Below are 14,693 nucleotides of genomic sequence, written 5' to 3'. Positions count from 1 at the left end.
TGGGCGAAATGGCGTGGAAAGGGCCTCCCGAGTGGCGCAGTGGTCTAAGGCACTGCATTGCAGTGACACTAGAGATTCTGGGTTCGAGTCCAGGCTCTATTGCAGCCGGCCGGCCCGGCATTGCCTCATAAGTCATCCTTTTGCAGATCAATTTGCTGTGTAAGCCCACTGCAGAAGTTACTGCTGCAGAGGAAATGTCTGTTGGTGCGATGTCTCTCTCCCACCACTAGGTGGAGATGGAGCTGTACCACTGGCCTGTACTGAACCATATAGTACATGAGGAAGGAAACCTGTCACAATGATAGAGATATGACTGCAAGCTACTCTGTTGGAACAACTGACAATGTTGTTCTCTTCAGCATGAAGTAGAGATTCCAGGTGTATAAAATAAGTCAGTTAGACTAAAAGCGGTCGCTCCTTAGTTGACAATACAGTGTGACGTAACACTACAAACCACACCCCAGGTCTCAGCTTTTTTTCCATAAACTTTTTACACACATTCCATTTTTGTGCGGCTGTTTCACATGACCTTTCAGTCAGCCTGAGGCCTTCGTGGAAGATAGAGGTCAGGACGGGTTCAGCTCTGTCCCTGCCGAGAGCCCAGTGTGTAAGAATCGAGAGACACACCTGTGCACACACACAGTGCTCCTAACCTACTGTCACTAATACCACCACTGACATTAGTACGGTACCCCTTGGGCCCTGCTCACTGAGGACGTATTCCCAACAGCTGGGTTAGTGTATTACCATTCAGACAGTCATTAAAGTCAGGACTATTTATTGTCTCTGTCATACATGTTATTCATATTAAACTGATAGCAATGCTGACATATATGGGTTTTCTGCTGTGCTGAGTTCTGACATCCTAGGCATGTTCACACTGCACCTTAGCCCAGGGCTAAGAGCCTGCTTAGCCCTGGGCTAAGGGAGATCTTAGCCTGGGGTTAAGCGAGTGTTCACACTTGCACTTTCTTAAGTGGGCTAGCACCAACCTTAGCCCAGGACTAGCTGGCCCTACTCTGGAGCAGGGTTAGCACAGACTTTTCAGGGCTAGCCCCAGAAACAGTCCCAAAAGAGCCAGTGTGAAACAAGGTCAAGAACAACACATAGAACTTTCACTGTCCAATCACAAAAGCTGCACTTTTGCTTATTTTGCATATACTTGTGATGCCTGTGACGCGTCCTGCAGCTACATTTTAACTATTTCATCTTTTCTTCTGAAAACAAAAAACTTTCGTAACTTTTCTTTTGACATTTAATTCGATATTACAATCAATAATAATAATAATAATAATAATAATATTGCATGATTTTTGCCTGGATCGGAAAAGTTTGTCTCATCCGTGGACAGCATTCTACGTACATGGGCGAGATAACGTTTCAAAAAGTTTAACAGTTTCCGATGTCAGACAGCAAGGTTTACAAACAATCACTCTTGGAAATAAAATGCGAGATTAGAAGCAAGAGGAAATAATATCTTAATAAATGATTTACTTATAACATTGGTTGTGTCGCCGAGATAGATTGTTGGTCGCATGCTGTGTTTGTTCGTTAGCTCAGGGCTTTGGAATACAAGTGTGAATCCTTAGCCCATGGCTAAAGCTCAGCCCAGGGTTAACAAATGCTTGTGTGAACACAGGATAAGCTAGCCCAGGGACAGTCTTAGCCTGGGGCTAAGAACCATGCAGTGTCAAAAGGCCTATGTCTCAGAGAGAGGACAGCAGATTGTAGCTTAGTGCTAATAGCTACCGATGTCATTCCGAGGATGTGAATGAATGCAGCACCTGCAGTGTTACTGTGAAGATATAATTCTAGTGGTTAATTACATGGGCATACAGGAAGTAGGCACAATATTACCAAAGACAGTCATTTGTATCATCAGTGGGTAGTGGAGGACTTCATTTCCCACAAAGCATTGTGGCTTTCTTCTCAAACTGTGTTTTGAAGTGCAGTTGTGAGCAATGTTCCCTCTAAACTGCATGTGGACACGCAGTCCCCCGAGACTGTCGCGCAGCTCTCTGGGACTGCTGTACAGAAGAAATATCAGCCCACAGAGAGATGCACAAGATTGAACTTCACTCAACTTTCTAGAGCAGTGGTCACCAACCGGTCAATCTCCAAGGCATTCCTAGTCGATCGCCAAACATTTCTGTAAAAAACCCAATCATAAAGCCTTGTTCCTATTTTTTTTTGTCTCGGCTGATGTTGGTAGGTGCACCCAATTCAGCTGCCCTGCGCCTTCTCAGCGGGCCAAGAGATAAAATCAAGTGCACCGTAGGCCTACCGATGGCCAATCGGATGGCTCAGATTACCATGTCTACCATAACTTAGCACACATAAAATAAAGCTACAGAAAAGTTGATACTGTGAGATTTCAAAACGTTTTTAAAAAATTACTACAGAGACTCAACAAATACAGTAAAGAGCTGCTGTTTTATGAGTAAGTTCATGTTTAAGTTGTTATTTTGTATTCAACGCTTTCATAACCCATAAAATGTGTGTTCTTCCTATTTCCACTCAGCACTACAATAAGCACTGCAGCAGTAATGAATGAGTAGGAAAGTGCATCTATGGGCTTGCGTTGCTGTTATTATTAGAGGCTTGGGTTTTTCTAATATCGAGGAATATTTCACTTTCTCTGTTCATAGGAATAACAACATGAATTTGTGTACAATAATGTGGTGTGACTTGAGTTTCGCCATCAGTTGAGATCAAAACAAGAGCTACATGTAGCCACGTGTGCACATGTTGTTCATATCCTTTGCTAGTTTGTGAGTTATTAGCCCAGTTCTAGATCATTTGTAGTCAGCAATAGGGGAGTGGTTGCTTCCTACAAAAGCACAAAACGTGTACATTTCTCGACATCTTTGAAAAGTGAGTCAGGTAGAGCTGTTTTTGTCCTAAAGGGGCAGTGTTGTATTTTGAGAGAGGCTTGGATGAGCGAAGTAGCCAATAGGTAGCATAATGTGTCAGATTTTCTGTAATAATGGTATGGGAAAAATAATGCATTTTATTGGTGGTTTCTTGCTTCAAACAACACACCAACATTTACAGTCACCTCATTCTCTGAAGGACAAGTGGATAAACATGTCAATGCCCTGCATATTTTATTTGTTTAAGTCTCATGGAATGCAGGCCTACATTGAACACCACACATTGGCTGCTACTGTAGGCTGAATAATAGAACTCCTATTTCCATGTTAAAATCTTATGGGATGCATTTTCTCCATGGTTTTTTATGCGAGTCCACTGTGGTAGGCCTACATTATGATCAAATAGCCACTCTAGCCTAATTGGCCACTTAAAACTACAATTTAAAGTAGTTACAGCCTCAGTGTACACAGTAAACACGCACTAGAAGTTGCACAGATGTTTCACAACGTTCAAGTTTGCGCTCAGCAGAAAAATATTAGAGGGGACATTGGTTGTGACCACAATTAATTACTCTCACAGTAGGAATAAGAAGTGTTTGCAGCAAAAGCACTGACAGGAGTAAGAAGTAACCCGGCCCCAGACCTTGCAAGCCGGAGTTGTGCACCTCTGCAATACTGTCCTTTACGCCAGTTAGGGGTGAAACGCTACGTGTATTCGTATTGAACCGTTCAGTACAGGGTCCACGGTTCGGTACGCACTGCGAACCGAATAATACATTAATCATATATTATAGCTAGGAAAATATATATACACATTTCATTGTAAAAAAAATAATTATTGCATAAACCACTGGCGTATAGATTAAATATCAAAATATTTTTTTATTTTATGAAGTTGTTTCGTCTCGTAGCTGTATGCAGCTCTGCTCATTAGTTATTTCACTCCAGCGAGAACAGAGCTGAGAGACCGTCGTAGCAGCAATTAACGTAAACTCACCCCATTCCATACAAATGTGCGCAACCGCAACATTCAAACGAGGCTACAAAGAAAACTAATGGGACTGTAGCGACTGTGTTGACGTCAAAACCGGGGGTGTGAACTAGATTTCTATTCAAGTGTTGATCGACATGGTAATGGCTCTATAGTCTTGGAGAATCGGACCCTCCGTTACATCTAGACGTGTCATGTCGTAACATACAGCACGCATAAAGCAACTATTTCTGTCTTACAATCTCTCTCCACCAGGTGTAGCACTCCTCTCATCCTTTAGCACCGCCCTAAAAAAATCTATTAAAATTCGACACACACATTATATAAACTCTTTATAGTGTTTTATTTACATTTTAGAGGCGATAAGGTGATAAGTTGGACAGATCGAGTGAAAAAAAGCAATTTTCCCACACTGATCTCTCCTTGTCACTATCACGCATTAGTTTCGCTTCCCCACCCGCCATTTAAAAAAAAAGACCAGACTGGACTCATTGCCTGCTTGAATTATGCAGAAACAGGCAGTGTTTAGGTCATGTAATTGATTCTGTTGGAAAGGGGAGAAATTGTGCTTTACAATGGTATTGAAAATAAAATAAGGGCAATTGTACAGACCAAGGCGATGTACGAGTTTACGTTAGCTTATGAAGGAATTAGAAGTTAGCTAAATGCAAAGGAACAACATAGCGAGCCAGAACTAGAAGACCCCCCAGTATTATTCAGGTCTGCCGTCTGGCAACATTTCGGTTTCCCTGTAAACTATAACGGGGATTACCAACGAGTGGTGGATAAAACTTCTACAACATGTAGGCTCTGTTCATTACTGATAGACTATTAGAGTGGTGGATAAAACTTCTACAACATGTAGACTCTGTTCATTACTGATAGACTATTAGAGTGGTGGATAAAACTTCTACAACATGTAGACTCTGTTCATTACTGATAGACTATTAGAGTGGTGGATAAAACTTCTACAACATGTAGACTCTGTTCATTACTGATAGACTATTAGAGTGGTGGATAAAACTTCTACAACATGTAGACTCTGTTCATTACTGATAGCCTATTAGAGTGGTGGATAAAACTTCTACAACATGTAGACTCTGTTCATTACTGATAGACTATTAGAGTGGTGGATAAAACTTCTACAACATGTAGACTCTGTTCATTACTGATAGACTATTAGAGTGGTGGATAAAACTTCTACAACATGTAGACTCTGTTCATTACTGATAGACTATTAGAGTGGTGGATAAAACTTCTACAACATGTAGACTCTGTTCATTACTGATAGCCTATTAGAGTGGTGGATACAACTTCTACAACATGTAGACTCTGTTCATTGCTGATAGCCTATTAGAGTGGTGGATTAACAACAAACAGTTGGACGTCTAGAGCTACAGAGAGCTACCTTACTGTAAGGCTCATTTCATTACGGCAGAGTGGGAGATAAACAGCCATGTGTTTCAAACACGTCCCATTGAGAGGAGTCACACCAGTGTAAACTTGGGGGAGGAGCTAAGGGAAGTAGTTGCAGTGTGGAAGTTGGAGGGGGGTAATGTAATGATTCCACAGACAGGATGGTTTGCTCTCGTTATTAATCTAGCATTTCAAAAAGCAATGACAGTGAATCCAATCTCTCACCTCATAGGACAGATCAGGAAAGTGGTATCCTTCTTTCATAAAAGCACAACTTCTGCACATGTTTTCAAGACAAAACAGGAGATGTTGGAGCTGCCAAACCACAAACTAATCCAAGATGTCCCTACTAGATGGAATTCAAGCCATGACATGGTTGAGAGATACCTTGAGCAGAAAGTTGCGGTGTATTCTACACTGACTGATCAAGCTGTGACATGGTTGAGAGATACCTTGAGCAGAAAGTTGAGCTGTATTCTACACTGACTGATCAAGCTGTGAGGAACAATGTCAAAGATATTGTGACTTAGTCTGAAAATGACAAACAAGCAGAGGAAGTCATCAAAGTGTGCAAACCTCTCAAAACAGTCACAACACTGAAATGCACAGAGCATTCCATCAGTTTCCATGGTCCTGCCTATGAAAACAATGATCCTGAATACAATGGTGGCATCTTTTATTTTTAATTTTTACCTTTATTAGATTTTTTTTTATTTTACCTTTATTTATACAGGTTTTTGTCATTGAGAACATCTCTTTTTCAAGAGAGACCTGATCCAATAGCAGCAGGGGGAACAACGTTTCAGACAAAATAACTTACATACACAACATTAAACAAAACTATAAACAGACAGACAGTACAACAATTACATATTACATTAAAAACACAAACATCGACTAAAAACAGCTGGACTAAAAACAATTACACTATATGGTATATACATCGATCAAGTGTTTAAACTCCACCAACAAAACTAGATCATCACATTTTAAAATGTTCAGGAGAGAATTCCAGGACCACGGTGCTAAGTAACTAAAACTATTTCTACCATGACCTGTTCTAATTTTTGGCACTGTTAGAAGCAAATCAGAATGTGACCATAATTGATATGTATTTACTGACCTGACTAAAAAAGAACAGAGATAAAATGGCATTTTACCCAATATGGCCTTATAAATCAGTGTATACCAGTGTTTAAGCCTACGCAAGGTCAATGACGACCGGCCAACAGCGCTGTAGGGATCACAATGATGTATTAGACGTTTCTTATTTGTAATGAACCTGAGGGCTGCATGATCCGCTGAGGCCTGCATATACAGTGCTTTGCGAAAGTATTCGGCCCCCTTGAACTTTGCGACCTTTTGCCACATTTCAGGCTTCAAACATAAAGATATAAAACTGTATTTTTTTGTGAAGAATCAACAACAAGTGGGACACAATCATGAAGTGGAACGACATTTATTGGATATTTCAAACTTTTTTAACAAATCAAAAACGGAAAAATTGGGCGTGCAAAATTATTCAGCCCCCTTAAGTTAATACTTTGTAGCGCCACCTTTTGCTGCGATTACAGGTGTAAGTTGCTTGGGGTATGTCTATCAGTTTTGCACATCGAGAGACTGACATTTTTTCCCATTCCTCCTTGCAAAACAGCTCGAGCTCAGTGAGGTTGGATGGAGAGCATTTGTGAACAGCAGTTTTCCGTTCTTTCCACAGATTCTCGATTGGATTCAGGTCTGGACTTTGACTTGGCCATTCTAACACCTGGATATGTTTATTTTTGAACCATTCCATTGTAGATTTTGCTTTATGTTTTGGATCATTGTCTTGTTGGAAGACAAATCTCCGTCCCAGTCTCAGGTCTTTTGCAGACTCCATCAGGTTTTCTTCCAGAATGGTCCTGTATTTGGCTCCATCCATCTTCCCATCAATTTTAACCATCTTCCCTGTCCCTGCTGAAGAAAAGCAGGCCCAAACCATGATGCTGCCACCACCATGTTTGACAGTGGGGATGGTGTGTTTAGTGTGATGAGCTGTGTTGCTTTTACGCCAAACATAACATTTTGCATTGTTGCCAAAAAGTTCAATTTTGGTTTCATCTGACCTGAGCACCTTCTTCCACATGTTTGGTGTGTCTCCCAGGTGGCTTGGGGCAAACTTTAAACAACACTTTTTATGGATATCTTTAAGAAATGGCTTTCTTCTTGCCACTCTTCCATAAAGGCCAGATTTGTGCAATATACGACTGATTGTTGTCCTATGGACAGAGTCTCCCACCTCAGCTGTAGATCTCTGCAGTTCATCCAGAGTGATCATGGGCTTCTTGGCTGCATCTCTGATCAGTCTTCTCCTTGTATGAGCTGAAAGTTTAGAGGGACGGCCAGGTCTTGGTAGATTTGCAGTGGTCTGATACTCCTTCCATTTCAATATTATCGCTTGCACAGTGCTCCTTGGGATGTTTAAAGCTTGGGAAATCTTTTTGTATCCAAATCCGGCTTTAAACTTCTTCACAACAGTATCTCGGACCTGCCTGGTGTGTTTCTTGTTCTTCATGATGCTCTCTGCGCTTTTAACGGACCTCTGAGACTATCACAGTGCAGGTGCATTTATACGGAGACTTGATTACACACAGGTGGATTGTATTTATCATCATTAGTCATTTAGGTCAACATTGGATCATTCAGAGATCCTCACTGAACTTCTGGAGAGAGTTTGCTGCACTGAAAGTAAAGGGGCTGAAAAATTTTGCACGCCCAATTTTTCCGTTTTTGATTTGTTAAAGTTTGAAATATCCAATAAATGTCGTTCCACTTCATGATTGTGTCCCACTTGTTGTTGATTCTTCACAAAAAAATACAGTTTTATATCTTTATGTTTGAAGCCTGAAATGTGGCAAAAGGTCGCAAAGTTCAAAAGGGGGCCGAATACTTTCGCAAGGCACTGTATAAAATACCGAACTGTGACACTACTGTATCGTACCGTGAGTTTTGTCAACTCTTTCACCCCTAGTGTCTGTGCGTAAACGCATGTGTGTATGGGACTCACCCCGGGCAGCAGGTCCTCTGGTGGGACAGGGGAGATGGCATCTCCATCAGGGCCGCATGCACACAGGCTGGGGGAGATGGTGGGGGACTCGTCTATGAAGGGCATGGTCTCTGAACCGTCCTGACTCTTATGATCCTCTGCTGCATCACCGTCATACCCGTCTGTGTTATAGTTGAAATCTGAAGGAGAGAGAGGAGAAGGGTTAGGATACAGTGCATAAAGAATGATGGGAAACACAGACCCATGTTGAAGAGAGAGAGTAAGATGGAGAGGGTGGGTCGAGAGGGTGGGGGGAGGGAGAGGGTGGGTCGAGAGGGTGGGGGGAGAGAGAGGGTGGGGGGGAAGAGCGAGAGAGAGGGTGGGGGGGGGAGAGGGTGGACAATGAGAGTGCGAGAGGGAGAGAGAGCGAGAAGGGAACTAATGTGGGAAATGTGTAGGCTGGACATTCTGGACAAGATAGATTGAACCTGCCCCACAACAAGCTGGACACAGCTGAATGAATACTGTAGTGCAAAAACTAGTATGTTATCCAGGGCTATAGACTACTACAGAATAACTACTACAATACAGATTAGCCGTGGCATTACTAGATAAGTATCCTCAGTAATGGCATTGAATAAGCACAAAAGCACATATAGAACCAGTCAAAGGTTTTAGCACACCTACTCATTGAAGGGTTTTTACTATTTTCGACATTGTAGAATAATAGTGAAGAAATCAAAATCATGAAATAACACATATGGAATCATGTAGGAAGCAAAAAGTGTTGACATTCTTCAAAGTAGCTACCCTTTGCATTGATGACAGCTTTGCACACTCTTGGCATTCTCTCAACCAGCTTCATGAGGTAGTTACCTGGAATTTATTTCAATTAATAGGTGTGCCTTGTTAAAAGTTCAATTGTGGAATTTCTTTCCTTCTCAATGCATTTGAGCCAATCAGTTTTGTTGTGATAAGGTAGGGGTGATATACAGAATATACTGTACCCTATTTTGTAAAAGACCACGTCCATATTATGGCAAGAACAGCTAAATAAGCAAAGAGAAACGACAGTCCATCATTACTTTAAGACATGAAGGTCAGTCAATCCAGAAAATTTCAAGGACATTGAAAGTTTCTTCAAGTGCAGTCACAAATGATGAAATTGGCTCTCATGAGGACCGCCACAGGAAAGGAAGACCCAGAGTTACCTCTGCTGCAGAGGATAAGTTCATTTGGGTTACCAGCCTCAAAAATTGCAGCCCGAATCAATGCTTCAGAAAGTTCAAGTAACAGACACATCAACTGTTCAGAGGAGACTGTGTGAAACCACTACTAAAAGGACACCAATAAGAAGAAGAGACTTGCTTGTGCCAAGAAACACGAGCAATGGACATTAGACCGGTGGAAATCTGTCCTTTGGTCTGATTTTTGGTACCTACAGCCGTGTCTTTGTGAGACGCAGAGTAGGTGAACGGATGATCTCCGCATGTGTGGTTCCCACCATGAAGCATGGAGGAGGTGGTGTGATGGTGCTTTGCTGGTGACACTGTCAGTGATTTATTTTGAATTCAAGGCACACACAACCAGCATCGCTACAACAGCATTCTGCAGCGATATGCCATCCCATCTGGTTTGCACTTAGTGGGACTATCATTTGTTTCTCAACAGGACAATGACCCAACACACCTCCAGGCTGTGTAAGGGCTATTTGACCAAGAAGGAGAGCGATGGAGTGCTGCATCAGATGACCTAGCCTCCACAATCACCCAACCTCAACCCAATTGAGATGGTTTGGGATGAGTTGGACTGCAGAGTGAAGGAAAAGCAACCAATAACTGCTGAGCACATGCGGTAACTCCTTCAAGACCGTTGGAAAAGCATTCCAGGTGAAGCTGGTTGAGAGAATGCCAAGAGTGTGCAAAGCTGCCATCAAGGCAAAAGGTGGCTACTTTGAAGAATCTCATATAAAATATATTTTGATTTGTTTAACACTTTTTTGGTTACTACATGATTCCATGTGTGTTATTTCATAGTTTTGATGTCATCGTTATTATTCTATAATATAGAAAATAGTCCAAATAAAGAAAAACCCTTGAATGAGTAGGTGTGTCCAAACTTTTGACTGGTACTGTACATAACCAATGTACTGTTTTGTAAGATGTAACTAAGACAAAATGAAACAGACTGTGGGTATTGGGTGCCTACAATACCCACTGTAGTGTGCATAGGTCGCAAGCCCATAGTAAGTCAATAGAGCTAACTGGCTAGCTACTACTGTTATCTTCTTGATGCACCCATCCCATTAGCGGGATCATTTTCGTCAACATCCGCTGAATTGCAGAGCACCAAATTAAAATTATATTACAAAAAGTTAAATTTTCATGAAATCACAAGTACAATATAGCAAAACACAGCTTAGCTTGTTGTTAACTTCTTGGATATAGGGGGCGCTATTTTAATTTTTGGATGAAAAACGTTCCCGTTTTAAACAAGATATTTTGTCAAGAAAAGATGCTCGACTATGCATATAATTGACAGCTTTGGAAAGAAAACACTCTGACGTTTCCAAAACTGCAAAGATATTGTCTGTGAGTGCCACAGAACTGATGCTACAGGCGAAACCTGTAGATGAGGTAGATGAAATTTCAAACAGGAAGTGCCCCAGATTTTGAAGGCGCTGTGTTCCAATGACTCCTTACATGGCTGTGAATGGGCCACGAATGAGCCTACACTTTCTGTCGTTTCCCCAAGGAGTCTGCAGCATTGTGACATATTTGTAGGCATATCATTGGAAGATTGACCATAAGACACTACATTTACCAGGTGGTCGCTTGGTGTCCTCCGTCGCAATTATTGCGTAATCTCCAGCTGCAGTACTTTTCCGTTTGCTACTGAGGAGAAACCCAACTGCCACGAATGATTTATCATCGAATAGATATGTGAAAAACACCTTGAGGATTGATTCTAAACAACGTTTGCCATGTTTCTGTCGATATTATGGAGTTTATTTGGAAAAAAGTTTGGCGTTGTAGTGACTGAATTTTCAGGGTTTTTTCTTAGCCAAACGTGATGAACAAAACGGAGCAATTTCTCCTACACAAATCATCTTTTTGGAGAAAATGAACATTTGCTATCTAACTGAGAGTCTCCTCAATGAAAACATCTGAAGTTCTTCAAAGGTAAATTATTTTATTTGAATGCTTTTCTTGTTTTTGTGAAAATGTTGCCTGCTGAATGCTAGGCTTAATGCTATGCTAGGCTATCAATACTCTTACACAAATGCTTGTGTAGCTATGGTTGAAAAGCATATTTTATAAATCTGAGATGACAGTGTTGTTAACAAAAGGCTAAGCTTTGTGAGTGAATATATTTATTTCATTTCATTTGCGATTTTCATGAATAGTTAACGTTGCGTTATGGTAATGAGCTTGAGGCTATGATTACGCTCCCGGATACGGGATTGCTCGACACTAGAGGTTAATCCACCTGGCGTGTCAGATTTCAAAAAAGCTTTTCGGCGAAAGCATACCAAGCATTTATGTAAGGACATCTCTCTCAGCAGACAAAACATTACAAACAGCTAGCAGCCAAGTAGATTGGTCACGAAAGTCAGAAAAGCAATAAAATGAATCGCTGACCTTTGATGATCTTCGGATGTTTGCACTCAAGAGACTCCCAGTTACACAATAAATGTTCCTTTTGTGCCATAATGATTATTCTATATCCAAAATACCTCCATTTGGTTGGCGCGTTATGTTCAGAGATCCACAGGCTCGAGCGGTCATGTCCGGGCAGACGAGAATTCCAAATAGTATCCGTAAAGTTCGTAGAAACATGTCAAACTTTTTTTATAATCAATCCTCAGGTTGTTTTTACAATATATAAATCGATAATATTTCAACCGGGACTGTAGCTTCTTCAATAGGAGAGAAAGAGAAAATGTCTGCTCCAAGCTGTTGCGCATGCAAAATGCTGCTGGCACCCAGCCATACAATGACGCGATGTGATCTTTCAAAATAAAAGCCTGAAACTATGTCTAAAGACTGTTCACAACATGTGGAAGCCATACGAAAAGGAATCTAGTTGATATCCCTTTAAATGGAGCGAAGGCAGGCAATGGAACAGAGAGCTTTCAGGAAAAACAGCACTTCCGGGTTGGATTTTCCTCAGGTTTTCGCCTGCAATATCAGTTCTGTTATACTAACAGACAATATTTTGTTGTGTTGTGTTTTCTATCCTAATTTGACCATTACATGCATATTCTAGATTCTGGGCCTGAGAAATAGTTTCATTTGGGTACGTTTTTCATCCAAACATCAAAATACTGCCCCCTACAAAATAACTTTTAGCTAGCTACCCACGAAGAATTGACCTCTACCTTGGATACCATTGGTTTTATTACATTTTTGCCTGTTATACTATCTAGTTAGCTACATTATTACAATTCACATATAGCTAGCTGATAGTTACAGTATGAAGTAAAACATTTGCCCCTGAACAGACAGTTAACCCACTGTTCCTAGGCCATCATTGAAAATAAGAATTTGTTCTTAACTGACTTGCCTAGTTAAATGAAGGTAAAATAAAAAAGTAAAAATTTGCTTTCTGTATATCTTGTTTCATCTCTATTGCCATTGTCCTGGCTAGATGGAGGAAGGTTCAGTAAATGGGTTCGTCCATTCTCAGTCAATATGGCTACGTGGCTCGGAGAATGCACTTGGAGCATGAGAGTGTGGAGCACGGTGGTATGCATATTATTAATGTCTAGGCCCTTCAGCTAGAGAGACTCTGGCTAGAAAGCCTCTCTCCACAACACACAGTAGTATTGAAAGGATCTAGCTATGATGACCAAATTGAAAATTAAAGCAGTGTCGGAGAGAATTTTAAATCCTCAATAGCATATAGGCCTACATAGACAAGAGGCCTAATATGAACCGGACCCAGAGGGGCGGGACCAACCCATGTGTCAGTCACTGACGTGGTTGACAACACAGCTAATGGACCACCCACCTGTCACTCAACTACTATGTCCTCCCCATACACCACAGGGGCTTGCCTGTGTTGCCATGCAACGCATCATGCCATCTGTTGTGCTGGGTGACAAGGGCATGAGAGCCAGCTGACTGAGCACAGGGCTATAGAGCCATTATAACTGCAGCCATATGGCTTTATATGCTTCATTAAGCACTGCTTATTCAAAACATAAACCTTCTGTACATGACTGGTAAATTCAGACTCATGTGAAGCCCTATGTACCCTTTTATATTTCACAGTGTAAATCTTAATACAGCATCATTGATTTGTAATAAAACATGAGGCCAGCAGCCTGTCATCGTTGCCAGTATTGGCTATTAAAATATTGCCATTGTGGTGTCTGGTAAGTAAAATATGTCAAGGAAAATCACATGACGGGGAGTTTACTTATTTTGTACATAATGTTGCTGCCACCATCTCTTATGACCGAAAATAACTTCTGGACATCAGAACAGAGTTTACTAACCTCGAACTTGAAGAAGCTGTAGACCACACCATCTACCAAGAGAGTTCTCATCTATATTATTCGTAGACGTCTACTTACAACCAAACTGATGCTGGCACTAAGACTGCACTCAAACAACTCTAATAAGATCATAAGCAAACAAGAAAATGCTCATCTAGAAGTGGCGCTCCAAGTTGCCGGGGACTTTAATGCAGGCAAACTTAAATCAGTTTTACCTCATTTCTACCAGCATGTAACATGTGCAACCAGAGAAAATAAAACTCTTGACCACCATTAATCCACACACAGCTCTTCACCGCCCTCCATTTGGAAAATTCTTAGCATAATTATATCCTCCTGATTCCTGCTTAAAAGTAAAAACTAAAGCAGGAAGTACATGTGACTTGCTCAATACGGAAGTGGTCAGATGACACGGATGCTAAGCTACAGGACTGTTGTGCTGGCACAGACTGAAATATGTTCCGGAATTCATCCAATGGCATTGAGGAGCATACCACCTCAGTCACCGGCTTCATCAATCGGTGCATCGATGACGTCGTCCCCACAGTGACCGTACGTACTAGAGGTCGACCTAAGACGATTTTTCAACACCGATACCGATTATTGGAGGACCAAAAAAAGTCAATACCGATTGTTGAAGATAGATAGATACGCACTTGTAATAATGACAATTACAACAATATTGAATTAATAATGAACACTTATTTTAACTTAAAATAATACGTAAATAAAATATATTTAGTCTCAAATAAATAAGCATTCAATTTAGTTTAAATAATGCAAAAACACAGTATTGGAGAAGAAAGCAAAATTGTAATATGTGCCATGTAAAAAAGCTAACGTTTAAGTTCCTTGCTCAGAACATATGAGAGCTGGTGGTTCCTT

At 41.0% G+C, this 14,693-nt stretch overlaps 1 protein-coding gene across 6 annotated transcripts in view; it reads right to left on the bottom strand.

The window, feature by feature from the left end:
* abr (ABR activator of RhoGEF and GTPase) overlaps nt 1-14,693 on the bottom strand; it is a 215,462-nt gene that overhangs the window by 130,489 nt on the left and 70,280 nt on the right. For all 6 annotated transcript variants that reach the window (XM_036937431.2, XM_036937432.2, XM_036937434.2 and 3 more), the window contains exon 2: nt 8,327-8,505. In XM_036937431.2, the coding sequence (XP_036793326.1) occupies nt 8,327-8,505 (179 nt within the window). The remainder of the gene's footprint in view (nt 1-8,326; nt 8,506-14,693) is intronic.

Source organism: Oncorhynchus mykiss, chromosome 12, assembly GCF_057628025.1.
Source record: "Oncorhynchus mykiss isolate SJ-2025 chromosome 12, ASM5762802v1, whole genome shotgun sequence".
Classification (NCBI taxonomy): Eukaryota; Metazoa; Chordata; class Actinopteri; order Salmoniformes; family Salmonidae; genus Oncorhynchus; species Oncorhynchus mykiss.
The sequence above is the reverse complement of the archived record's forward strand: the minus strand, read 5'-3'. Positions and strand labels throughout refer to the sequence as shown.